The sequence below is a fragment of the Ranitomeya variabilis genome, chromosome 4 (genome assembly GCF_051348905.1).
Source record: "Ranitomeya variabilis isolate aRanVar5 chromosome 4, aRanVar5.hap1, whole genome shotgun sequence".
Classification (NCBI taxonomy): domain Eukaryota; kingdom Metazoa; phylum Chordata; class Amphibia; order Anura; family Dendrobatidae; genus Ranitomeya; species Ranitomeya variabilis.
Genome location: NC_135235.1, coordinates 656,747,311 through 656,773,028, shown reverse-complemented (window position 1 = coordinate 656,773,028; position 25,718 = coordinate 656,747,311). Strand labels below are relative to the sequence as shown.

Here is a 25,718-nt window from a genome sequence, read left to right as displayed (position 1 = left end):
CGTATTTCAATGTCACGTATTTCAGTGCCACGTATTTCAATGCCACATATTTCAATGCCACGTATTTCAGTGCCATGTATTTCAGTGCCACGTATTTCAATGCCACGTATTTCAATGCCACATATTTCAGTGCCACGTAATTCAGTGCCACGTATTTCAATGCCACGTAATTCAGTGCCACGTATTTAAGTGCCATGTATTTCAGTGCCACGTATTTCAGTGCCACATATTTAAGTGCCACGTAATTCAGTGCCACGTAATTCAGTGCCACGTATTTAAGTGCCACGTATTTCAGTGCCACGTATTTCAGTGCCACGTATTTAAGTGCCACGTACTATAAATACTATAACTACGTGGTTATACGTGGCACTGAAATATCGTGGCACGTAAATACGTGGCACTTAAATGCGTGGCACTTAAATACGTGGCACTTAAATACGTGGCACTTATATAAGTGGCCACTGATTAGGGTTAGGGGTAGGGTTAGGGGTAGGATTAGGGGTAGGGTTAGGGTTAGGTTTTTTTTGTTTTTTTTCTTGTTTTCTTGTGTTTTTCTATAAAAACGCATGCGTCTAAAAAACGCATGCGTTTTACCGCGTTTACATGCGTTTTTTCACACATGCGTTTTTTAAAAAAACGCATGCAGATAAAAACGCAAGTGTGAAACCAGCTTTAGATCTGATTTTTGTTCACTTTTACAATGTCTGATTTTCTTGGATACACAAAGGACGGCGCTGGACCAGAAGGTGCAGAAAAGTCACTTCTACTTCTTCATTGTCACAATCTTTGGAGAGTCAGTAGCCGCCAGCGCCGATCATATTCACAGGTCACATAGCCAGTTGTCATCCATGGCCGATCTTGTGCTGCCTTCTACCACCTCCTGGACGTCACTGTCTTTATTTCCACTACATGGGATGACAGTCCGGTATTGCCGAGTCCCTGTGATGGGTTCTGCTTCCTGTAACCGATGTTATAACAATCTCTCCTCCTCCTCCCCATAGTCCTGGTTTGTACAATACATGAACTGGATGTTAAGAGTATTTTTCTCCCTCCATTTGAGGAGTTGCCTGGGTGTAAGATTTGGTGTGAATATGTCCTCTGGAGGCCCGAGCTGCCGGCCTGTCATCTGCTCTGCAGTCACCGTCTACCTCTGGTCATTCTCAGCCCTAACAAAGCTTCTCCTCTGTCCTCTCCTGATTCTAAGCTTTAAAACATAATAAAATAATACCGTAACATCTAAAAATCATGGATTATTAGGTAAATATAGACCCCACACTTCTACACCACAGGCTGACCAGATCTGAATTTGAGATTTTCGAACAGACACTGTAATAGTTTTATTTTTTAAAATATGATCCCATCACGATCCCAACTTGTATTTTGGTACAGATGTGGCTAGGAGCATAGCAGGTACATATGCAGTTTTTGAATTTTTTAAATTAAACATTTTTGTTCGAAAATGCGTTTTAAAGTTTTGCGTTTGCTTTCGCATGGGTAAAATATTATTAAAGATACTCTTGTGACATATCTGGTGAAAGCCTGTACAGTTCTGAGTAGAATGGTGTTTTGTTTGGTTTCTCTTATCTTTTTTCTAGCCTGAGTTATGAGGAGAAATGTTAAGGCAGGCAACACCAAAATTCGCACTTTTCCAAACTTTGAAAATCAATAAAAAAAAAAAAAAATCTAGAATTTTTTTTTCTTCACATTTTGCATTCTCTGACACACTATTACCAAATAACAAAATCTCAAAGAATTAAAAATATAGAGGTAAAAATCATTGGTTCACTTGACATGGAATGACCCTTACTCGAGATTTCTCGAGCATGCTCGGGGGTCCTCCGAGTATTTTTTAGTGCTCTGAAATTTCGTTTTTCTTGCCGCAGCTGAATGATTTACATCTGTTAGCCAGCATAAGTACATGTGGGGGTTGCCTGGTTGCTAGGGAATCCCCACATATACTTATGCTGGCTAACAGATGTAAATCATTCAGCTGCGGCAAGAAAAACGAAATTTCAGAGCACTAAAAAATACTCGGAGGACCCCCCGAGCGTGCTCGAGAAATCTCGAGTAACGAGTATATTAGCTCATCACTACTTGCTCTATATCTCTATATCCAAAGACAATAAGTAACATTAAAGTGCATAGTGCTAAATAATGTTAAGTATTAGTGCAAAACATGCTTTAGAATACTTACAGAGTAATGACATGACTACATCCCCATCAGAAGAAGTTAACGCGAAACGGGCGTCGGGACGTTCCCTGCCAACCAGGTCATGTATACCCCTTGAATTTAGCTGATTTGCTTCCTCCGTCATGTCTAGCTGACTATTACAAACCTTCAGCAGCATGCTTGCACTTTAACCACTGCACCTTAACCTAATTTTATGTCATCCATTTGATTGCTGCCATATTTAGTAGCTTGGTTTTGTACCTTACAATATGGTTTTGTCTCTACAAGTATTCTAAAGCATGTTTTGCACTAATATTGAACATTATTTAGCATTATGCACTTTAATGTTATTTATTGTCTTTGGATATAGAGATAGCAAGCAATCTTAACCCCTTAGTGACAGAGCCAATTTGGTACTTAATGACCGAGCCAATTTTTACAATTCTGACCAGTGTCACTTTAAGAGGTTATAACTCTGGAACGCTTTATCGGATCCCACTGATTCTGAGATTGTTTTTTCGTGACATATTGTACTTCAAGTTAGTGGTAACATTTCTTCGATATTACTTTCGATTATTTATGAAAAAAATGGAAATATGGCGAAAATTTTTAAAATTTTGCAATTTTCAAACTTTGTATTTTTATGCCCTTAAATCAGAGAGATATGTCACAAAAAATAGTTAATAAATAACATTTCCCACATGTCTACTTTACATTAGCACAATTTTGGAAACAATTTTTTTTTTTTGTTAGGGAGTTATAAGGGTTAAAAGTTGACCAGCAATTTCTCATTTTTACAACACCATTTTTTTTTAGGGACCACATCTCATTTGAAGTCATTTTGAGGGGTCTATATGATAGAAAATAACCAAGTGTGACACCATTCTAAAAACTGCACCCCTCAAGCTGCTCAAAACCACATTCAAGAAGTTTATTAACCCTTTACGTACTTCACAGGAACTGAAACAATGTGGAAGAAAAAATGAACATTTAACTTTTTTTTGCAAACATTTTACTTCAGAACCATTTTTTTTAATTTTCACAAATGTAAAAACAGAAATGTAACCACAAATTTTGTTGTGCAATTTTTCCTGAGTACGCCGATACCCCATATGTGGAGGTAAACCACTGTTTGGGCGCACCGCAGAGCTTGGAAGTGAAGGAGCACCGTTTGACTGTTTCAATGCAGAATTGGCTGGAATTGAGATCAGACGCCATGTCGCGTTTCGGGAGCCCCTAATGTGCCTAAACAGTGGAAACCCCCCACAAGTGATACCATTTTGGAAACAAGACCCCTTAAGGAACTTATCTAGATGTGTGGTGAGCACTTTGAACCCCCAAGTGCTTCACAGAAGTTTATAACGTAGAGCCGTGAAAATAAAAAATCGCATTTGTTTTCACAAAAATGATGTTTTCGCCCACAAATTCTTATTTTCACAAGGGTAACAGGAGAAATTAGACCACAAAAGTTGTTGTGCAATTTCTCCTGAGTACGTCAATACCCCATATGTGGGGGTAAACCACTGTTTGGGCGCACCGCAGAGCTTGGAAGTGAAGGAGCACCGTTTGACTTTTTCAATGCAGAATTGGCTGGAATTGAGATCGGATGCCATGTCGCGTTTGGAGAGCCCCTGATGTGCCTAAACAGTGGAAACCCCCCACAAGTGATACCATTTTGGAAACTAGACCCCTTAAGGAACTTATCTAGATATTCGGTGAGCACTTTGAACCCCCAAGTGCTTCACAGAAGTTTATAACGTAAAGCCGTGAAAATAAAAAAATCGCATTTTTTCTACAAAAATGATCTTTTTGCCCCCAAATTTTTATTTTCACAAGGGTAACAGGAGAAATTAGACCACAAAAGTTGTTGTGCAATTTCTCCTGAGTACGTCGATACCCCATATGTGGGGGTAAACCACTGTTTGGGCGCACCGCAGAGCTTGGAAGAGAAGGAGTGTCGTTTTACTTTTTCAATGTAGAATTGGCTGGAATTGAGATCGGACGCCATGTCACGTTTGGAGAGCCGCTGATGTGCCTAAACAGTGGAGACCCCCCACAAATGACACCATTTTGGAAACTAGACCCCTTAAGGAACTTATCTAGATGTGTGGTGAGCACTTTAAACCCCCAGGTGCTTCACAGAAGTTTATAACGTAGAGCCGTGAAAATAAAAAAATCGCATTTTTTCTACAAAATTGATCTTTTTGCCTCCAAATTTTTATTTTACCAAGGGTAACAGGAGAAAATGGACACCAGAAGTTGTTGTACAATTTGTCTTGAGTACGCCGACACCCCGTATGTGGGGGTAAACCACTGTTTGGGTGCATGGCTGAGCTCGGAAGCAAAGGAGCGCCATTTGACTTTTCAATGCAAAATTGACTGGAATTGAGATCGGACGCCATGTCGCGTTTGGAGAGCCCCTGATGTGCCTAAACAGTAGAAACCCCCCAAAAGTGACCCCATTTTGGAAACTAGACCCCCCATGGAACTTATCTAGATGTGTAGTGAGAACTTTGAATGCCCAAGTGCATCACAGAAGTTTATAATGCAGAGTCGTGAAAATAAAAAATATATTTTTTTTAACAATAAAGATTTTTTAGCCCCTAAGTTTTTATTTTCACAAGGGTAACAAGAGAAATTGGACCCCAAAAGTTGTTGTCCAATTTGTCCTGAGTATGCTGGTACCCCATATGTGGGGGTAAACCACTGCTTGGGCGCACGGCAGAGCTCGGAAGGGAAGGAGCGCCATTTTGGAATGCAGACTTTGATATAATTGTCTGCGGGCGTTATGTTGCGTTTGCAGACCCCTAATGTACCTAAACAGTAGAAACTCCCAACAAGTGACCCCATTTTGGAAAATAGACCCCCCAAGGAACTTATCTAGATATGTGGTGAGAACTTTGAATGCCCAAGTGCTTCACAGACGTTTATAATGCATAGTAGTGAAAATAAAAAATATTTTTTTTTCCCACAAAAGATTTTTTTAGCCCCCAAATTTTTATTTTCACAAGGGTAACAAGAGAAATTGGACCCCAAATGTTGTTGTCCAATTTGTCCTGAGTATGCTGGTACCCAATATGTGGGGGTAAACCACTGTTTGGGCGCACGGCAGAGCTCGGAAGAGAAGGAGCGCCATTTTGGAATTCAGACTTTGATAGAATTGTCTGTGGGTGTTATGTTGCGTTTGCAGAGCCCCTGATGTACCTAAACAGTAGAAACCCCCCACAAGTGACCAAATTTTGGAAACTAGACCCCCTAAAGAACTTATCTAGATATGTGGTGAGAACTTTGAATGCTCAAGTGCTTCACAGAAGTTTATAATGCAGAGTAGTGAAAATAAAAAATATTTTTTTTTCCCACAAAAGATTTTTTTAGCCCCCAAGTTTTTATTTTCACAAGGGTAACAGGAGAAATTGGACCCCAAAAGTTGTTGTCCAATTTATCCCGAGTACGCTGATGCCCCATATGTGGGGGTAAACCACTGTTTGGGCGCACGGCAGAGCTCAGAAGGGAGGGAGCACCATTTGACTTTTTTAGCGCAAAATTGGCTGTTGTGTTTGGAGACCCCCTGATGTACCTAAACAGTGGAAACCCCCAAATTATAACTCCAACCCTAACTCCAACACACCCCTAACCCTAATCTTAACCCGATCCATAATCCTAATCACAACCCTAACGATAATCACAACCCTAACCCCAAAACAGCCCTAATCTCAACCCTAACCATAACCCTAATCAAAACCCTAAATCCAACACATCCCTAACCCTAATCCCAAACGTAACCCTAATCCCAACCCTAATCCAAACCCTAATCCCAACTCTAACCCTAACTTTAGCCCCAACCCTAATCCTAACTTTAGCCCCAACCCTAACCATAACTTTAGCCCCGTTGTCACAAAAAAAGTTCAATGTAACCTTTTTTTTGTACGTCGCGTCTGCCATTTCCGCGCATGCGTGGCCGTAACTCTGCCCCCTCCTCCCCAGGACATAGACTGGGCAGCGGATGCGTTGAAAAACTGCATCCGCTGCCCACGTTGTGCACAATTTTCACAACGTGCGTCGGTACGTCGGGCCGACGCATTGCGACCGCCCCGTACCGACGCAAGTGTGATAGAAGCCTAAGGCTACTTTCACACTAGCGTCGTACTCGGCCCATCGCAGTGTGCCGGGCCGACGTACCGACGCTAGCGTTGTAAGTGCCACACAACGGGTGCAGCGGATGCTGTTTTTTCAACGCATCCGCTGCCCCATTGTGAGGGGAGGCGGGGGCGGAGTTCCGGCCGCGCATGCGCGGTCGGAAATGGCGGACACGTCGCACAAAAAAGTTACATGTAGCTTTTTTTGTGCCGACGGTCCGCCAAAGCACGACGCATCCGTCGCACGACGGATGCGACGTGGCAATCCGTCGCAATGCGTCGCTAATGCAAGCCAATGGAGAAAAAACGCATCCTGCAAGCACTTTTGCAGGATGCGTTTTTTCTCCGACGCATTGCGACGGAGGCCAAAAAACGCTAGTGTGAAAGTAGCCTAGCCCTAACCCTAACCCTAAATTTAGCCCCAACCCTAACCCTAACTCTAACCCTAACTCTAACTCTAACCCTAACTCTAACCCTAACCCTAACCCTAATTTTAGCCCCAACTCGTCTTCTCCTGCCGGCCGGCAGATGGCAGCAGATGGCGGGCGCACTGCGCATGCGCCCGCAATTAGGAAAAAGCCGGCTGGCAGGAGAAGACAGAAGAGGACCCAGGGACACCGGGTGAGTATGTTAGGGTCCCCGAATCCCCCTATTTCTCTGTCCTCTGATGTGTGATCACATCAGAGGACAGAGAAATACAGATCGCTTTTTTTTTTTTTTTGCGGTCGCCGGTAACCTGTTAATTACCGGCGATCGCAAAACAGGGGTCGGTACAAACCGACCCCGATCATGTTCTTTGGGGTCTCGGCTACCCCCGGCAGCCGAGACCCCAAAGAACATCCGGGTGCCGGGCGGCGGGCGCACTGCGCGTGCGCCCGCCATTTTTTCCCGGAAAAAAGATGGCGGCGCCCATGGGGACCCACGAGGAGCACCGGGGGAGGTAGGTAAGTATCGGGGGGCTATTGGGGGCCATCGGGGACCCTATTTCTCTGTCCTCCGATGTGCGATCACATCGGAGGACAGAGAAATTAAACGGCACATCGCGTTTTTTTTTTTTGTTGCGACCGCCGGTAAACGGTTAATTACCGGCGATCGCAACTCGGGGGTCGGTAAAAAACCCCCGAATCATGTTCTCTGGGGTCTCGGCTACCCTCGGCAACCGAGACCCCAGAGAAAATCCGACTCTGGGGGGCGCTATTCACTTTTTCCACAGCGCCGTTAATTAACGGCGCTGTGGTTTAAGTACCCTTAGCGGCCGCCGTTAAAAGGCGTATCGGCGGTCGTTAAGGGGTTAAGGCTTAGTCACACTAAACGACTTACCAACGATCATGACCAGCAATACGACCTGGCCGTGATCGTTGGTAAGTCGTTGTGTGGTCGCTGGGGAGCTGTCACACAGACAGCTCTCTCCAGCGACCAACGATCAGGGGAACGACTTCGGCATCGTTGAAACTGTCTTCAACGATGCCGAAGTCCCCCTGCAGCACCCGGGTAACCAGGGTAAACATCGGGTTACTAAGCGCAGGGCCGCGCTTAGTAACCTGATATTTACCCTGGTTACCATTGTAAAAGTTAAAAAAAAAACCCACTACATACTCACATTCTGATGTCTGTCACGTCCCCCGCCGGCGTCCACAGGGTTAAAACTGCTTTCGGCAAGAGCGCTGCTAATGCACGCGCTGCTGCAGAGCGCTTCCCTGCACTGAATGTGTCAGCGCCGGCAGTAACAGCGGTGATTTCACTGCTGTGCTCTGCTTTACGGCCGGCGCTGACACATTCAGTGCACGGAAGCTCTCGGCCGGAGCGCGTGCATTAGCAGCGCTCCTGCCGAAAGCAGTTTTAACCCTGTGGACGCCGGGGGACGTGACAGACATCAGAATGTGAGTATGTAGTGTTTTTTTTTTTAAACTTTTACAATGGTAACCAGGGTAAATATCGGGTTACCCGATATTTACCCTGGTTACAAGTGAACAGATCGCTGGATCGGCGTCGCACACGCCGATCCAGCGATGACAGCGGGTGATCAGCGACCAAAAAATGGTCCTGATCATTCCCCAACGACCAACGATCTCCCACCAGCAGGGGCCTGATCGTTGGTCACTGTCACACATAACGATATCGTTAACGATATCGTTATGTGTGACTCAGCCTTTATAACTATGTATGTAGACAATTTTGCTGTGAGGAGCCACAAAGGTTTTTACATGGAGCCATAAGCTATATGGGCATTTAAATAGAGCTGTATGGAAAACTCTTTTCCTTATTTATGTGTCTATGCTTTATGAATGTTATATTGAATACCAAATTTGGCTGACATATGAGTCCAAAAGCACTGTTTGCAAAGTGAAATATATTGAATTATATAACATTGATTAACATTCAAGAAAGCTTTGTTCCATATATAAGGTAGCCCTTTCTGAGGAACCCTAGAGAAAAACGTTTTCTTTATATGCTCTGGATATTTATCCATTTTTTTTAATATGTTTATGGCATGGGTATAGTAATTCCTGTGTTCTCAGGTCCATATGTGTGTATTCATCCGCTGAATCTTTTTAAACAGTTGTGTGTCAATATTTATTAAATACATTTTTTAAAAAAATTTTTACTTGGTATATGCTTCAGTTTATTTCTAGGAAGTCTTTTATACCATTGAGCGGTAAAGAAAGAATAAATTACATTTTTACCACTAAAATGTTGTTTAAGACCCAAGTTTTTAATTTTTCTAAGGGCTAATAGGACATTTTTACAACAAACAGGTACATTTATTCTGAGTGCACCTATACCCTACATGTAATCGGGAAATAATTTTATGCAGTAGCGTAGCTACCAGGGGGGCAGAGGGTGTGATTGCCCTGGGCCCCTTGCTCTGAGGGGCCCATCCAGAGCTACTGCCACTGTTAATGTCAGCGTCCGCAGCACGCCGATGTAGTTAGGAACTAGTGCAGGAAGACATGATCTCCCTGTAGTACCACTGTCTGATCTATAGACATGAGAATACGCCCCCCCGGGACTCTAGATGTCTGCACTGTACCTGTAAGCTGGCTCTGGCAAACTGCAGACACGCCACATTGCACCCTGTGTGACTGCAGGAGAGACGTCACAGCGCAGAGCACCAGCTTCTTCTTCCCGCCAGAGAAGAGCAGGACGAATGTCAGGATGGTGCTGTGAGTAGGAGCTCAGGCTACTGCCTGCACCCGGGATCGGAGGAGGGGGCAGGACGCTGATCACCTCCTGACAAGTCCTGGATGGTTCCTTTTATTGTTTTTGCCATCTTGCTGAGGCACAGTAGATTTATGGCAGCTGCTTGAACTTTTAAACAGATCGGTGTCTCTGTCTATGCAAATCACCTGATCTGTAAAAGACTTCAAAGCAGCTGTCGTAAATCTCATGGTGCCTGAGATAGGGGGACTGACATATAGTGCCTTGCGAAAGTATTCGGGCCCCCTGGAATTTTTCAACCTTTTCCCACATATCATGCTTCAAACATAAGGATACCAAATGTAAATTTTTGGTGAAGAATTAACAACAAGTGGAACACAATTGTGAAGTTGAATGAAATTTATTGGTTATTTTAAATTTTTGTGGAAATTCAAAAACTGAAAAGTGGGGCATGCAATATTATTCGGCCCCTTTAACTTAATACTTTGTTGGATACTCGATTGGATTGAGGTCTGGACTTTGACTTGGCCATTCGAACACCTGGATACGTTTATTTGTGAACTATTCCATTGTAGATTCTGCTTTATGTTTGGGATCATTGTCTTGTTGGAAGACAAATCTCGATCTCAGTCTCTGGTCTTTTGCAGACTCAACATGTTTTCTTTAAGAATGGTACTGTATTTGGCTCCATCCATCTTCTCATCAATTTTTACCATCTTTCCTGTCCCTGCTGAAGAAAAAGCAGGCCCAAACCATGATGCTGCCACCACCATGTTTGACAGTGGGGATGATGTGTTCGGAGTGATGAGCTCTGTTGCCTTTACGCCAAATATATCGTTTGGCATTGTTGCCAAAAAGTTCAATTTTGGTTTCATCTGACCAGGGCACCTTCTTCCACATGTTTGGTGTGCCTCCCAGGTAGCTTGTTGCAAACTTTAAATTACACTTTTGATGGATATCTTTGAGAAATGGCTTTCTTCTTGCCACTCTTCCATAAGGCAAAATTTGTGCACTGTACGACTGAATGTTGTCCTGGACAGACTGTCCCACCACAGCTGTAGATCATGGGCCTCTTGGCTGCATCTCTGATCAGTCTTCTCCTTGTTTGAGATGAGAATTTAGAGGGACGACAGGGTCTTGTTAGAACTACAGTGGTATAATACTCCTTCCATTTCAATATGATTGCTTGTACAGTGCTCCTTGGGATGTTTAAAGTTTTGGAAATCATTTTGTATCCAAATCCAGCTTTAAACTTCACAACAGTATCACGGACCTGCCTGTTGTGTTCCTTGGTCTTCATGAGGCTCTCTGTGCTTCAAACAGAACTCTGAGACTATCACAGATCAGGTGCATTAATACGGAGACTTGATTACACACAGGTGGATTATATTTATCATCATTAGGCATTTAGGACAACATTGGATCATTCAGAGATCCACAATGAACTTCTGGACTGTTTGCTGCACTGAAAGTAAAGGGGCCGAATAATATTGCACGCCCCACTTTTCAGGTTTTGAACTTCAACAAACATTTTAAATAACCAATAAATTTTGTTCAACTTCACAATTGTGTTCCACTTGTTGTTGATTCTTCACCAAAAATGTACATTTGATATCTTTATGTTTGAAGCATGATATATGGGAAAAGGTTGAAAAGTTCCAGGGGGCCGAATACTTTCGCAAGGCACTGTAAGTGGTCAGTGTCATGCACTGCACTGATAGACATCACCCCGGCTGCAGGACAGCACAGATAACAATATGTCTCTTTACCTCTTCATATATACTGTATACACTGTATATATAAAAATGTAAAAATATATAGTAGAAAAAAAATGAAGACGGCACACCGTTGACAAAATGAAAAAATGGTGTTATCATTGGGGACTCAGCGACATTTTGGTTGTACTGAGATCCTTTTTCCAGGAGAATCGAAATGCTATTTTTCATTTTATCTCAATGGTGTGCTGCCTTAATTTTTTTGCTATCATATTGAGGATCTGTAAATGCTGGAAGGTTTGGCACTCTTATATTATACACTGTTTGCTAGTGCTGCTTTTATATCTCTTTTTTTTCTGTATGAGTTGAGGATGAATATACCTTATATATGATAGAGTCAAACAGTCAGTAGGTGTGTTTATCTGCTGAGGTTCTCCTGCATCCACAACAAGAGTGCTCCACCTGAGTTGTAATCGGGGTAACCGGTTAAGGGCCCACTCAGATTTTTTGCCCCCTCCCTGAGCTGAACCCCTAGCTACACCTCTGCTTTTCAGGCACAGTGCAAAAGCTCAGAAGGGAAGGAGCACCATATTATATATAAGTGCAGATTTTACTGTTATGGTTTGCGGGTGCCATGACCCACTGGGACATCCCCTGAGGTGCCAGAACAGCAAAAAACCCATAAGTGACCCCATTTTACGATTGTGCAGTGACCAAAGAATAAATTACATTTTTACCACTTAAATGTTGTTGAAGACCCAAGTTTCTAATTTTTCTAAGGGCTAATAGGATTTTTTTTTACAACAAACTGAGGTCCATTTTTTCCTGAGTGTGCCAATACCCTACATGTAATTGTGAAATATTTTTCAGGCACAGTGCAAAGCTCAGAAGGCAAGGAGCGCCAGATTTTACTGTTATGGTTTGCAGGTGCCATGACCCACTGGGACAGCCCATGAGGTACCAGAACTGCAGAACCCCCATAAGTGACCCCATTTTGCAAACTACATCTTTCAATGAATTCATCTAGGGGTGCAGTGATCATATTGATATTATGGTTGTGTCACAGATTTTTATAACATTGGGCAGTGAAGACAAAATAACTACATTTTACCACCAAAATTTTTTTTTAGCCCCAGATTTTACATTTTCACACAAGAAGTGGGTAAAAATGATGCCAAAATTTGTCCCACTATTTCTACTGAATGTGGCAATAACCCATTTGTGGCTGTACAGTGCTGCTTAGCCATACGGAGAGACTCAGGAGGAATGGAAAGCTATTTGCCTCCTGTAGCGCAGATTTTCCTGGACAGTTTGCGAATTCCATATACAGATCCCCTACTTGCTAGAAGAGCAGAAATCCCCGTCAAGTGACCCCATTTTGGAAACTATACCTTTTTGGGAATTTATCTACAGTTGTACTGATGATTTTGACTCCATGGGTATGTTCCAGAAACAAGCAGCAATGAATGTTGCCTAGTGAAAATTGCAAACTGCCATTGTAGTAACCAGTATGTTGCAGTCACCAGTATATTATGCCCAGCCCATGCTTCTGGAGATATGCACCCGTAATTTAGGCGGGCTCTCATCGCTTCAGAAATGCCAAACATGTAGATGCTATGTGTGGTTTAGGTACACTGTGGGGCGTAGAAGGGAGGGGGCATTTGGAGCGGATAATTTGCTGAATTTCTTTTGTATGGTGATGAGCCATTTTGCTTTTCCAGAGCTTTTGTACTACCAGTAATAATAATAATAATAATAATAATTTTTTATTTATATAGCGCCAACATATTCCGCAGCGCTTTACAAATTATAGAGGGGACTTGTACAGACAATAGACATTACAGCATAACAGAAATCACAGTTCAAAACAGATACCAGGAGGAATGAGGGCCCTGCTCACAAGCTTACAAACTATGAGGAAAAGGGGAGACACGAGAGGTGGATAGTAACAATTGCTTTACTTATTTGGACCTGCCATAGTGTAAGGCTCGGGTGTTCATGTAAAGCTGCATGAACCAGTTAACTGCCTAAGTATGTAGCAGTACAGACACAGAGTGCTATTAACTGCATAAAGTGTATGAGAACATGATGAGAGGAACCTGATTTTTTTTTTTTTTGAATGGGCCACACAGGGATGGTTAGGTTAATGCATTGAGGCGGTAGGCCAGTCTGAACAAATGCGTTTTTAGGGCACGCTTAAAACTGTGGGGATTGGGGATTAATCGTATTAACCTAGGTAATGCATTCCAAAGAATCGGCGCAGCACGTGTAAAGTCTTGGAGACGGGAGTGGGAGGTTCTGATTATTGAGGATGCTAACCTGAGGTCATTAGCGGAGCGGAGAGCACGGGTAGGGTGGTAGACTGAGACCAGAGAGGAGATGTAGGGTGGTGTTGAGCCATGGAGTGCTTTGTGGATGAGGGTAGTAGTTGTACTGGATTCTGGAGTGGATGGGTAGCCAGTGTAATGACTGGCACAAGGTAGAGGCATCGGTGTAACGGTTGGTGAGGAATATGATTCTGGCAGCAGCATTCAGGACAGATTGGAGCTGGGAGAGTTTGGTAAGAGGGAGGCTGATTAGTAGAGAGTTACAATAGTCCAGACGAGAATGAATAAGTGAGACAGTAAGAGTTTTTGCAGAGTCGAAAGTAAGAAAAGGGCGAATTCTAGAAATGTTTTTGAGATGCAGATAAGAAGAGTGAGCCAGTGATCGGATGTGGGGGGTGAATGAAAGCTCGGAATCAAGGATGACCCCAAGGCAGCGGGCATGTTGCTTTGGAGTAATGGTGGAACCACACACGGAGATGGCAATGTCAGGCAAAGGTAGGTTAGTAGAGGGAGAGAACACAAGGAGTTCAGTTTTTGACAGGTTCAGTTTCAGATAGAGGGAGGACATGGTGTTAGAGACAGCGGTAAGACAATCACTGGTGTTTTCTAAAAAGGTCGGCGTGATAACAGGAGAAGAGGTGTATAATTAAGTGTCGTCAGCATAGAGATGGTACTGGAAACCAAATCTACTGATTGTTTACCAGTAACAGGGAAGCACCCTCTATTTCCATTAACAGATGACAGACCTGAGTGGGGACTTGTTTTTTTTGTGGATTGAGTTGAAGCTTTTGTTAGGAACATTTTACATAACATTTGGGATCCTATTTATCCGGCGCTCTACACTGAGCACTTACATTGAGGTTTCCGTCTGAGTGACGTGATTCAGATGAAACCTCCGAGAGATCCATTCACTATAATGAGGCAGCAGAGTTACTCCGGACTCTGTATAAGCTGATGGCTTGTATTGCAGGCTGATCGCTTGTATAGCATAGAGATGCAGGAGCATCCCTAAGCTATGCAAACTGTTAGCGATGTACCGACAGACGAACTTGCTTCATCATGCTCTGAGCATGATCAAGCAACTTTGCTAGCACTGGTGACCCAGATGTCATGATAACGACATTGGGACGCCATGTCAACAATCAGGCCCAGCGATTGTCATTGTGGGGTCTCCGATCCAAGGGCAGAGAGGCTTTCTTCCGAAATAGAGTTCGATTGCAGCATATATAAGGGGGTTAAAGTGCCAGGAGTGGTTTAGGACCCCTCTGGCACTGAGTGCCGGGTTTAAGCTTTCAGAATCACTTGGACGTATCCACACGGCACAGGTTTGTAAGTACCAGGCCACAGGGACTTATGGACACATCTAGGGTCGGAAGGGGTTAACATTTGATAAAAAGGAGCATGTCTGACATTTTCTTGCATGTTCTTTACAAAAATTGTTCCTGCCAAGTTTATTTTGTAACATTTTAACATCTGCTTTTTTTCTGGCAATTTTCTTGTAATATAAGTAAGCGTAAAAGGAAGATGCCGCAAAAAAAAAAAAAACATTCAAAAAGGCCACAACACTCTATCTGTAGGTTTTAAATATCGTATTTTGAGTACCATGAGACGTACCCCAAATGTAAATGGAAAAACAGATTTTTTTATAACATTTTTAATAACATGGTGGTGCATCTTCTATTCCTATTCTACGGTCGTTTACCAGATTGTTTGCGGCGGTGGAGAGGTGTCACAGGAGGCAAAGTTGCTGTTGAAGCAACCTGGTGGCGGCAGTAGTGGGGCAATGCTGCATCGGGCTGGGAGGAGGTGGTATCCCTTCTGTGCGAGGCTGCGGGCCCTGGGCTTTCAGAAAGTGTTTGCTGTGAGCAAAGTCCCTGCACTTCCCATTAATTTCTTTGCGGTGGCTTCGGGACAATGGCCTCTGTAGGCGGTGGATGCACAGTTTGAGATCTTGATAGATGTTATCTCGGGAGCTGAGATCTAAATCTTCGCATACGCTGCCTAGGGCGACCATTTTCCCTAAGCCACCACAGAGAAATCAATTGGAAGTGCATGGACTCCGCTCATTGCTGACATTTTCTGAAAGCCCAGGGCCAGCTGCCTCGCACCACCAGATCACCCCCTCCTCCCAACCATGGGCCCACAGCATCGTCCCCCTCCTGCCACCGCCTGCCTCCTGCAGCAATGGCCCTGCCTCCTATGGCCCTGCTCCACCGCCACCGATTTTTCCCTGGTAAGCTGCATTCGGATTATGTGACACCCCCCCATTTTCCACCCATATTTTTTGGGAAAAAAGTGCATCTTGAAATTCGAAAAATACGGTAACTACTATCTGCGGTGTTTCTGAAAACCAAAATGCCTCAAGCTTCTGTGTGTGAATCAGACATAAGATTTACCACAACAGAAGGAAAGGCTGGAAACATTCATACAAGCGGCCGGTGAGATGGAGTCAGTGAATGACTCTGGCCAGATATGTTTCTAGAGCCGTAGTAGAAGATGAAGATGTCGTCCTCATCATGAAGTAGTTATTTCTCACGTGTAATGAATATCTCCTGCTGTATTTCTAATGCCGATTCCAGTGTCGGTAAATGAGAGGAAAATTGGCGTTATGGAAGATGAGTCTATGAGAAACTTACTCATGTGCCAATTCTGAGGAAAAAACTGCTTGTTGTGTGTGGTTTAAAATATATAGGATTTATTAGTAGATGTAAACAAAAAAAAAAAATGAATACTGGAAAAAGATTAAAATATTATTACTCTATTTCCCGGTCACATATGATCTCTACCGCCAATCGGTGGATGAAGCAGTCACCAAAATAGCCAGTGAATGGAACAAGCTGACTTTGTCACTAATGTTCCAGTGTATATGAACTAACAATACAACATCTACACATTCTAGTTCCTCATATGTTTCCTCTTATTATCTCCAGTAAATGTATTATTACACGGGATTCTTTATGATGTTACATTGGCTCATCTTCTTCCCATTTAGGTCCTTACAATATCGGATACTCTGAGTGGAGATCTATGAGAGAATTTTCCTGATTTACCCATCAAGGATGGATAGTGACAGAGACAAGATGGTGGAGAGGATATTACACCTCACCCTAGAGATCCTCTTCCGGCTTACTGGAGAGGTGAGAGATTCTGATGACGTCACATTACATCATTCTTATCTATGGGAATAACAAATGATAGAACTGGAGAGGTGAGGACTCTGGAAATGTCTGTAGTGAGATTTATTAATGTGTCTCTCCATAACCAGGATTACACAGTAGTGAAGAAGACCTCTAGTGAGCACTGTCAGGCTCCTGTGTCTGAGGGATGGGGAAGACCCCTGAGCCCAATCACGGGGCCTCCACCTCACCCCCTGATACATGAGGACATCAATGACCAGAAGATCCTAGAACTCACCTACAAGATGATTGAGCTGCTGACTGGAGAGGTGACACTGTTGGGAATGCTGGGACATTATACAATAACGCTTTGAAGGAATCGGGGGGAATGACGGTATCATTGTATGTGTCAGGTTCCTATAAGATGTCAGGATGTCACAATCTATTTCTCCATGGAGGAGTGGGAGTATTTGAAAGGACACAAAGATCTGTACAGGGACGTCATGATGGAGGTTCCCCAGGCCCTCACATCACCAGGTAATAGACAGGACTAAATACACGGCCTATAATTATCTGTATGTAAAGAAATGAATTCAGTCCCTGTATGTGTTTCCTCCAGATCTATCCAGTAACAGGACAACACCAGAGAGATGTCCCCGTCCTCTTCTTCCACAGGACTGTAAACAAGAAAATCCCAATGTTCTTCAGGATCATCAGGTAGATGGGGTGAAGGTGTCATGGGATCTCCCCTATGATGTTGAGATTACTGTGAAGGTTTTGTCTTCATTCTTGTTATTTTCATCAGTATTGTATGTTTTACACTTGTGTAATGTGAATGGTGGAGATGGCAGGATTAGAGCTGATCATAGATGGGACTTCTTCATCTGTCTGTGACTTTTACAATATTTGTTTCAGGGTAAAGATCTGATCTATATTAATGCTACAGAGACAAATGTGATGGGTGATGAGTGGTGTAAAGAGGAGATTCCTACATATGACTACCCAGGTGAGTAGTAACCATTAAGGATGAGCTAGCACTAAAATGCTCGGGTACTCGTTGCTCGAACTGAGCAATTGCTAATACTCGCATGCTCATTTCGAGTAACGAGAATAATGGGAGTCAATGGAAAAGCCAAGCTTTTTTTCTGGCAGACCCTGCCAAGAGGTCTGGGGGGCAGTGAAAATGTTGAAATGGATGGAAAAAAGTGCTGAATGGAAGGAAAATAGCATGGGGAAGACCCCTGGAAGCATCTCTGACTGCTAGATCTCTGCTGAGAACAATGGTGTCACACTTTTTTTTTACTCCACTTAAAGGACTGACAGTAAAACATTGCAAATCCACGAGAAATTTCATTTTACAGCTAAAAAACATTTTTTCCTGTATAATGACTTGTAAATAAGGCAAAATTTAAATGAGATGCAAAAAAGATAATTAAAGTTAACCAAAATAGTTTTTTTTACATTAAAACGTAGGAAATTTCAGTTAAATGAAGCAAGAACTGCCAAAAATTAGGGACTCGGATAAACTCTCTATTAGACATACGGGAGGGCCTCATACACATTCTGTTCAAATTGTATTGGTATTCCTATGGGCAGCATGGTGGCTCAGTGGTTAGCACTGTTGCTTTGCATTACTGGGGTCCTGGGTTTAAATCCCACCAAGGACAACGTCTGCAAGGAGTTTGTACTCCCCATGTTTGCATGGGTTTCCTCTGGGTTCTCCGGTTTACTTCCACATTCCTAAGACATACTGATAGGGAATCTAGATTGTGAGCTCTGCAAAATAAGATAGCTGTTATGGTATAGGACATGGTTCATGTCCTGCTCTCTCAGGGTTAGTGTTGCTGGCCTCTCTTTGGATCTGGGAGGGGTATTTATACACACTCCAGACTAGGATTCCCTGTCAGCTATACTTTCAATTAGTCTGTGTGTCTGACACCTTGAGTGTGTGCTCGGTTTGCAATTTGTTTGCCTTGCACTCCGTGCATTACTTTGCTTTTTTGTTCTGCTGGTTTTCTGACCTTTGGCTTCCTTTCTGGCTATCCCTCCGCCTCACCCTTGGTTACCTCGTTATCCCCGGTTTGATCTTGGCATGTTTAACTACTCTCTAGTGTACATAATCTCCTCTGCACCCCGGCATCTGGCGCGGCCCTCAACCACCTCCTTCCCTGTCATGTGGTCCAGGTCCTATTTGCTACCCGGTTAGTTTCCCACCACTCTTGCTTTGAGCTCTCCCCGCAGCAGTATACCCAGGAGTTGTGACAATAGCGCTATATAAGAAATGCTTAATAAAATAAATACACTCATAAAGGAGTACGAAGGAAATGTACTCCAGACCACAGTATAGTCTATGAGTGAGCAATATAATACCCATAAGGGTATGTACACACGTTGATTAAAATCTCGGCACCATTTCTGCATCTCTTGACAGGCGAAATGTAGGGCAAAAACAGACAGAGAATCGACGTGTTGCAAATTATTTTCTGCATTATTTTTCTGAAAGTCAAAAATAATTAAACTTTAGGTTTTCCCTTCGACCATCACAGCACACCTGAGAATGGGATCCATCCTGCAAGGACAGGAAACCTACTAAAATAAAAGGGCGGTACCTCTTCTCCGCATCAGTTGGTTTCCTGTCCTTGATGGGAACCCCATGCTGAAATACACGGTTGAAGAAGAAAGCTTTCCCAGGCCTGTCTCAAAGTCGGAAGAACAGGCTGCGTACCTGTGGCGCCGTCCACAGGTCCCCTTGGGGCGGCACACACAGACAGGCTGGAGGCTTGTCTCGGATTGCTGCGCTGCCCTCCCGGTGCCTGCTGTCCTCTGATCTCATCATGATAGAGTGGCCAGGGAGCATATCTGGTTGTGGCGCGCAGCACTGACGTCACGGGCGCAAGGCATGCTGGGTTTTGGAGTGCCGAAGAGATGTCAGTGGGTGCGCCTGAAGAAAATGGCAGCACCCTACGCGGCGCCGACCAGGGCATTCAGGACGACGTACCCGGTTGACATTCGCGAGGTGGGGGGCAATCATCGGGACCGGAAGGAAGGTGGACCCACAAGATGGCACTGGCTCTCACTTCTTAAGAATGCTGCTTTGGCTCCAGCTCACCTTGCCTGGTTACTAGTGATGAGCGAATATACTCGTTACTCGGAGATTTAGTTTTTATCGCCGCAGCTGAGTGATTTACATCTGTAAGCCAGCATAAGTACATGTGGGGGTTGCCTGGTTGCTAGGGAATCCCCAAATGTACTTATGCTGGCTAACAGATGTAAATCATTCAGCTTCGGCAATAAAAACTAAATCTCCGAGCACTAAAAAATACTCGGAGGACACCCGAGCATGCTCGGGAAATCGAGTAACGTGTATATTCGCTCATCACTACTGGTTACCATGGACCAAGGCATTCGGCAGCAGCCACCACTAGTTCACCATTATCGTGGACACAGGGGAGGCAGCTGTTCATGTGGCAGGAGCAGCAGCCGTCCCAGCCAGAGGAACAGAGCATCTCAAAATTTCTTGGTGTCCAGAGAGGATGCGTTACGTGTCCCGCAACAGCCTCTGAATCCGGTACCCTTAAGTGACAGCAAGTGGTGACTGATCTTCAGAATGTCACCATTTGTTAATAGGACCCTTATTGTTTGTTTAAATCACTAGCAGAGGCCTAAGGGTACTGTCACACCGTGCAATTTTCGTCGCTACGACGGCACGATCCGTGACGTCGCAGCGTCGTATGAGTATCGCTCCAGCGTCGTAGACTGCGGTCACACTTTGCAATCACGGCGCTGGAGCGATGCTGAGGTTCGCTGGTAACCAGGGTAAACATCGGGTTACTAAGCGCAGGGCCGCGCTTAGTAACCCGATGTTTACCGTGGTTACCAGCGTAAAAGTAAAAAAAAACAAACCGTACATACTCACCATGTGATGTCCGTCAGGTCCCTTGCAGTCTGCTTCCTGCTCTGACTGAGTGCAGCCGTACAGTGAGAGCAGAGCGCAGCGGTGATCACCGCTGTGATCTGCTCTCACTTTCCGGCCGGCGCTCACAGTCAGAGCGGGAAGCAGACTGCAAGGGACCTGACGGACATCACATGGTGAGTATGTATGGTTTGTTTTTTTTTACTTTTACGCTGGTAACCACGGTAAACATCGGGTTACTAAGCGCGGCCCTGCGCTTAGTAACCCGATGTTTACCCTGGTTACCAGCGAACGCATCGCTGGATCGCTGTCACACACAACGATCCAGCGATGACAGCGGGAGATCCAGCGACGAAAGAAAGTTTCAAACGATCTGCTACGACGTACGATTCTCAGCAGGGTCCCTGATCGCTGCTGCGTGTCAGACACTGCGATATCGTAACGATATCGCTAGAACGTCACGAATCGTAGCGATCGTAATTGCACTGTGTGACAGTACCCTAAGAATGCTAGCACTAAGATGAGGAACAGGGAGTGTGCGCTATGCAAAAACCCGCTAGCAGTTGACTGGCAGAAAGACTTCTGCTCCGACTGCATCCACAGGACTATTAGGAAACCCTTGACTTTGCAGCAAGCCTTACGTCCATTTTCAGATCTGAGGTGGAGGGCTCCTTAAAAACCCTATTATAGAAAGGGAAAAAAACACTTAGGGAAGTTTCTTATAACTGTCTCCTCTCCAAGGTTGTCAGAAGGACAATATTAAGCAAGTCCTCCTCGAACAGTGATATGGGGGGGCAGTCTGTGCTTTCCAGTGGAGTACACAGATGAGTTGCTTAAATCTGTTAGGTCAACACTGGGCTTTAAAGGTACCGTCACACTGACCAACTTTCCAACGAGAACGACAGCGATCCGTGACGTTGCAGCGTCCTGGATAGCGGTCTCGTTGTGTTTGACACGCAGCAGCGATCTGGATCCTGCTTTGATATCGCTGGTCGGAGCTAGAAGTCCAGAACTTTTTTTGGTCGTCAGATCGGCGTGTATCGTTGTGTTTGACAGCAAAAGCAACGATGCCAGCAATGTTTTACAATGGTAACCAGGGTAAATATCGGGTTACTAAGCGCAGGGCCGCGCTTAGTAACCCGATATTTACCCTGGTTACCATTGTAAAAGTTAAAAAAAAAAAACAGTACATACTCACATTCTGATGTCTGTCACTTCCCCCGCTGGCGTCCACAGGGTTAAACTGCTTTCGGCAGGAGCGCTTGCTAATGCTGCGCTGCTGCCGAGAGTTTCCCTGCACTGACTGTCAGTGCCGGCCGTAAAGCAGAGCACAGCGGTGACGTAACCGCTGTTACTGCCGGCGCTCAGGGCGCTGACACATTCAGTGCAGGGAAGCTCTCGGCAGCAGCGCAGCATTAGCAAGGAACATAGTAAGGAAATGGAAGAACACAGGTACAGTTCTTGTTAAGGCCAGAAGTGGCAGGCTGAGGTAAACATCAGAAAGGCAGAGAAGAAGAATGGTGAGATCAGTCAAGGACAATCCTCAGACCATCTCCAGAGAGCTGTAGCATCAGCTTGCTGCAGATGGTGTCACAGTGCATCGGTCAACTATACAACGCACTGTGTTTTTTTGCCGCCATGCATAACGCCTTTTTATATTACCAAACAACTCAATCTTGGTTTCATGAGTCCACAGGACCTTCTTCCAAAAAGAAATTGGCTTCTCCAAATGTGCTTTTGCATACCTCAGCCGACTCTGTTTGTGGCGTGCTTGCAGAAACGGCTTCTTTCGCATCACTCTCCCATGCAGCTTCTCCTTGTGCAAAGTGCGTTGTATAGTTGACCGATGCACAGTGACACCATCTGCAGCAAGTTGATGCTGCAGATCTCTGGAGGTGGCCTGAGGATTGTCCTTGTCACACACTTCTCAGCATGCGTTTCAAAAATGCAAACGCGGGGAAAAACGCGTTTTCCCGCATTTTTTTTTTTGGCGCAAAAACGCATGCGTCTAAAAAACACAGCGTTTGCACGCGTTTACATGCGTTTTTTCACCACATGCGTTTTTTTTAAAAAACGCTGCAGATCAAAACGCAAGTGTGAAACCAGCCTTAGAAGACCTCTCCACCTCAGGAGGAAAAAATGCAAAGTCCTCCTTGTATCATGGTCTATAAGGGTGAAGGAGACAGGTGATGTTCCTGGACACGTGCTGGTACAAGGCGGCACCCTTCACTGGGATAAAAAGTGGCGGCTGGGGAAAGAATAACGAGGGACGCTTGCCGCCATCAGTCAGCAGAAATCCATGTCTACCAGCCTAAATAGCAACATTTCCACTGCAAGCTGCCTGTATATGTGCCCATTTATCATTTACTTTTCTGGTCCAAGGCCTGGGGTAGTGACAGCTGAACTCTGGGCTGGAACAAGGATTTGGAAGTGCCTGATGATCGTAAGTCAGAAAGTGCAGGGTGAGGACAATCTCCCTCAGTGTTTTTGACGTGAAATTGGGTAGCACCTAGCACAGGGGAAGATGCAGTGGTGTCACCCAGTGGCACCAATCATGAACCCAGGTGTTCGGCTCACCAAATTGGGTGCTTAGATGACATGTACCTGATCATACTGGTGGTGATTACGTTCCTAGTGGTCATGCCCCTGCTTATCTTATCTTGGCATGGCACAGGTTGCAAATGACAATTTTGTTACTCTCAGAACTCTCTTTAAAAAAGTCCCAAACAGGCGAACACCTAACACTTTGAATGAGAAATGCACGAGTGTTGGTGCTCTGCAGAACAGTTTTCCACCTTGTCCCTCTGGTCACCCCACTGCCTCTTCCTGTCTGTTTCAGTGGGGCCAATCTCTCCCCCTCAGCGCTGCTGGCCTTTCTCTGCATTCCAGCTTCCCAGGTTGGGTCGGTGAGTTCGTCATCCACCACCTCGCCTTCCACTACCACACACTGGTCCTCCTGATTTCATGACTTAACAATAAGAAGACTTAGGGGCAACTGTGTCTCATCATCATCATCCTGCAACTTATGCCAAATTTGCCGGTTCTCACTGTCATGTTCTTGTGTCCGTTGCTGCTCTAACTTTTGTACATCACTAAACAGCATGTCATCCTGTCCCTATTGGAGCATGCAGGTTGAGAGGCCACAATCAAGAAATGTTGTAAAGAGCACCTCGGAGTCTCCTAATGTGGGATCACTAGTCTCCTGCGACTCATCATGGTAGGAGGAAGAAAGATCCGAGTGAGGATTAAGTGATCAAGACTTTAAGCTTGGAGACTGGACCATGTAAAAGACTGTGTGGTGCTGCCAAGCCTACTGGAAGCATCTGCTATCCAGCCATCTGTTCGCACTGCTCTGGCTTCAGAAGTGGTGTACTGTGTCTTTCTGCAAAGTGGGACAGGAACCTATGTGTCATGGATTGGTGTGTTTCCTGTGCTCCAGCAACATACATAGTCGCACCTTCCCCACATCCTTGGCATCTGCGTGTACCATCATCAGCACTTCCACTTTCCTGTCCCTTAAAGCATGCCTTACGCATATTGTAATTGCTAGGTCTATTGAAACCAAGTTTATTTTTAAGAAAAGAAAAACATTGGTCAATTGCAGCAGTAAAAGCTGTTTTTGTGAATTTACTCCACCGTAATGAAACAGAACGCGAAAACGTATGGATAACAATCAAATTCAATCCAGAAAAATGTTTCAATGCTCTTTATCAGTTTTAGGGCTCACAGAAATGTTCATATACCACGTAACACTGTATGTCTGAGAAACAGAAGTCTACAACATTTTTAAAAGCTTAGAAATGTATGGCTGAGAAATGTAGCCCAGGAAAATGTATCAACGATTTTTGGGTTTGATATATATCTTTCTTCTGTGACTCTCTCTCCCTTTTTAAGCTAAATGCAGATTGTATGTGCGGCAAACGATTAGCTCTTAAAGGAGCTGTTGGTATGCTGGTTCAGCTTCAGCACCAGTATCCACACTACAGGCCTCTGATTCGTAATACTGTGCACACAGGCCTTGACAAGCACTCTCTACCTTCAATACAAAGTGTCAAAGAGCTGTGCAATGGCGTCAGTGTGCCGAGCCATGTGGCACCTGTCCTTTTATTACCCCTAATGATGTCACACAGCGAGCAAATCACAGTAATGCCACAACCAAGATGGCTACGGTATTACAGTGACATGCAGACAATCCCCTCATACCTATTGTCTGTGTCACAGGAACCAAACATGCAGTGCGAGGATTAGTTTCTCATCGATCAGCACTCAATACTCTCCGAATAATGAGTACATCCGAGCACGCTAATACTTGAGTGATAATCGAGTATCACCAAGCACCTTCTCTTATCTCTTGTGCTGAAAATTTGACATTATACATATATCAGACACTCACTATGGTAATGTATCTTTCCAAAGATTTAGTCCTTCTAATCTGTTTCATCAAAGTTTTGCTGTTCTGGGGTATTATGGATCTAAAACCAAGCAAATTGTTCCTGATTAGGGCCCTGGAGATGCACCTCATAGGTTTTCAACTGCTTGATAAATTGATTCTATTGTCTAGATTTTCTTCTGATTGTACCGATCAGTTACTATATCTAGCCTAGTTCTTGCCCGGGACCATGGTCTTTTAAGGCTTCTGCACCCACTCCCCTCTCCCCGTTGCTTCTGTTCTGGTATTTACTCCTGTGTGCTGTCCAGAATGATGTACTGGAAAAGGTCAATTAGACCTACCAGTAATTCTATGTCCAGGTAGTCCCAGAGAATGGCACCACTCTTTCTCCTCCCTTATGTTTTATCTTGCTGAGGATTCTGTTGGTTCATGTAGACCATTTGCACACACCCTTCTTTGGTAGTTTGAAAGACCCTGGAAGTGGGTGGGTGGGAGCAGCATTTTAACCTCTCTGTGATCCTGTTCCTGCATAGGTCAAGGACAGACTACCTTCTGGTTTCATGTCCTGAGGGACTATCTGGAAATCAAATTACTAGTAGGTTTAATTAATCTTTTTGGGATCTACTGAGTGGATTTGGGACTTTTTTTTTTTAACATCATTCTAATATGCCGTAAAAGAGGCTCTAATGGTAGTGGCTGTAATTTATATGGGTGAAATCCTGGTGACAGGTTCCATTTAATACAGAAAGGTCTGATATTTTTTACCTTCAAGAGCCTCTAAGATATTTTCTC

The 25,718-nt window shown here is 44.3% G+C and overlaps 1 protein-coding gene across 1 annotated transcript in view; it reads left to right on the top strand.

Moving 5' to 3' along the window:
• The window catches only part of LOC143768179 (uncharacterized), a 134,235-nt gene that overhangs the window by 8,016 nt on the left and 100,501 nt on the right, over window positions 1–25,718 (top strand). The window contains exons 2-6 of the mRNA XM_077256868.1: window positions 16,500–16,644; window positions 16,773–16,952; window positions 17,037–17,160; window positions 17,243–17,340; window positions 17,539–17,629. Of these exons, the coding sequence (XP_077112983.1) occupies window positions 16,567–16,644; window positions 16,773–16,952; window positions 17,037–17,160; window positions 17,243–17,340; window positions 17,539–17,629 (571 nt within the window). The 5' untranslated portion in view covers window positions 16,500–16,566. The remainder of the gene's footprint in view (window positions 1–16,499; window positions 16,645–16,772; window positions 16,953–17,036; window positions 17,161–17,242; window positions 17,341–17,538; window positions 17,630–25,718) is intronic.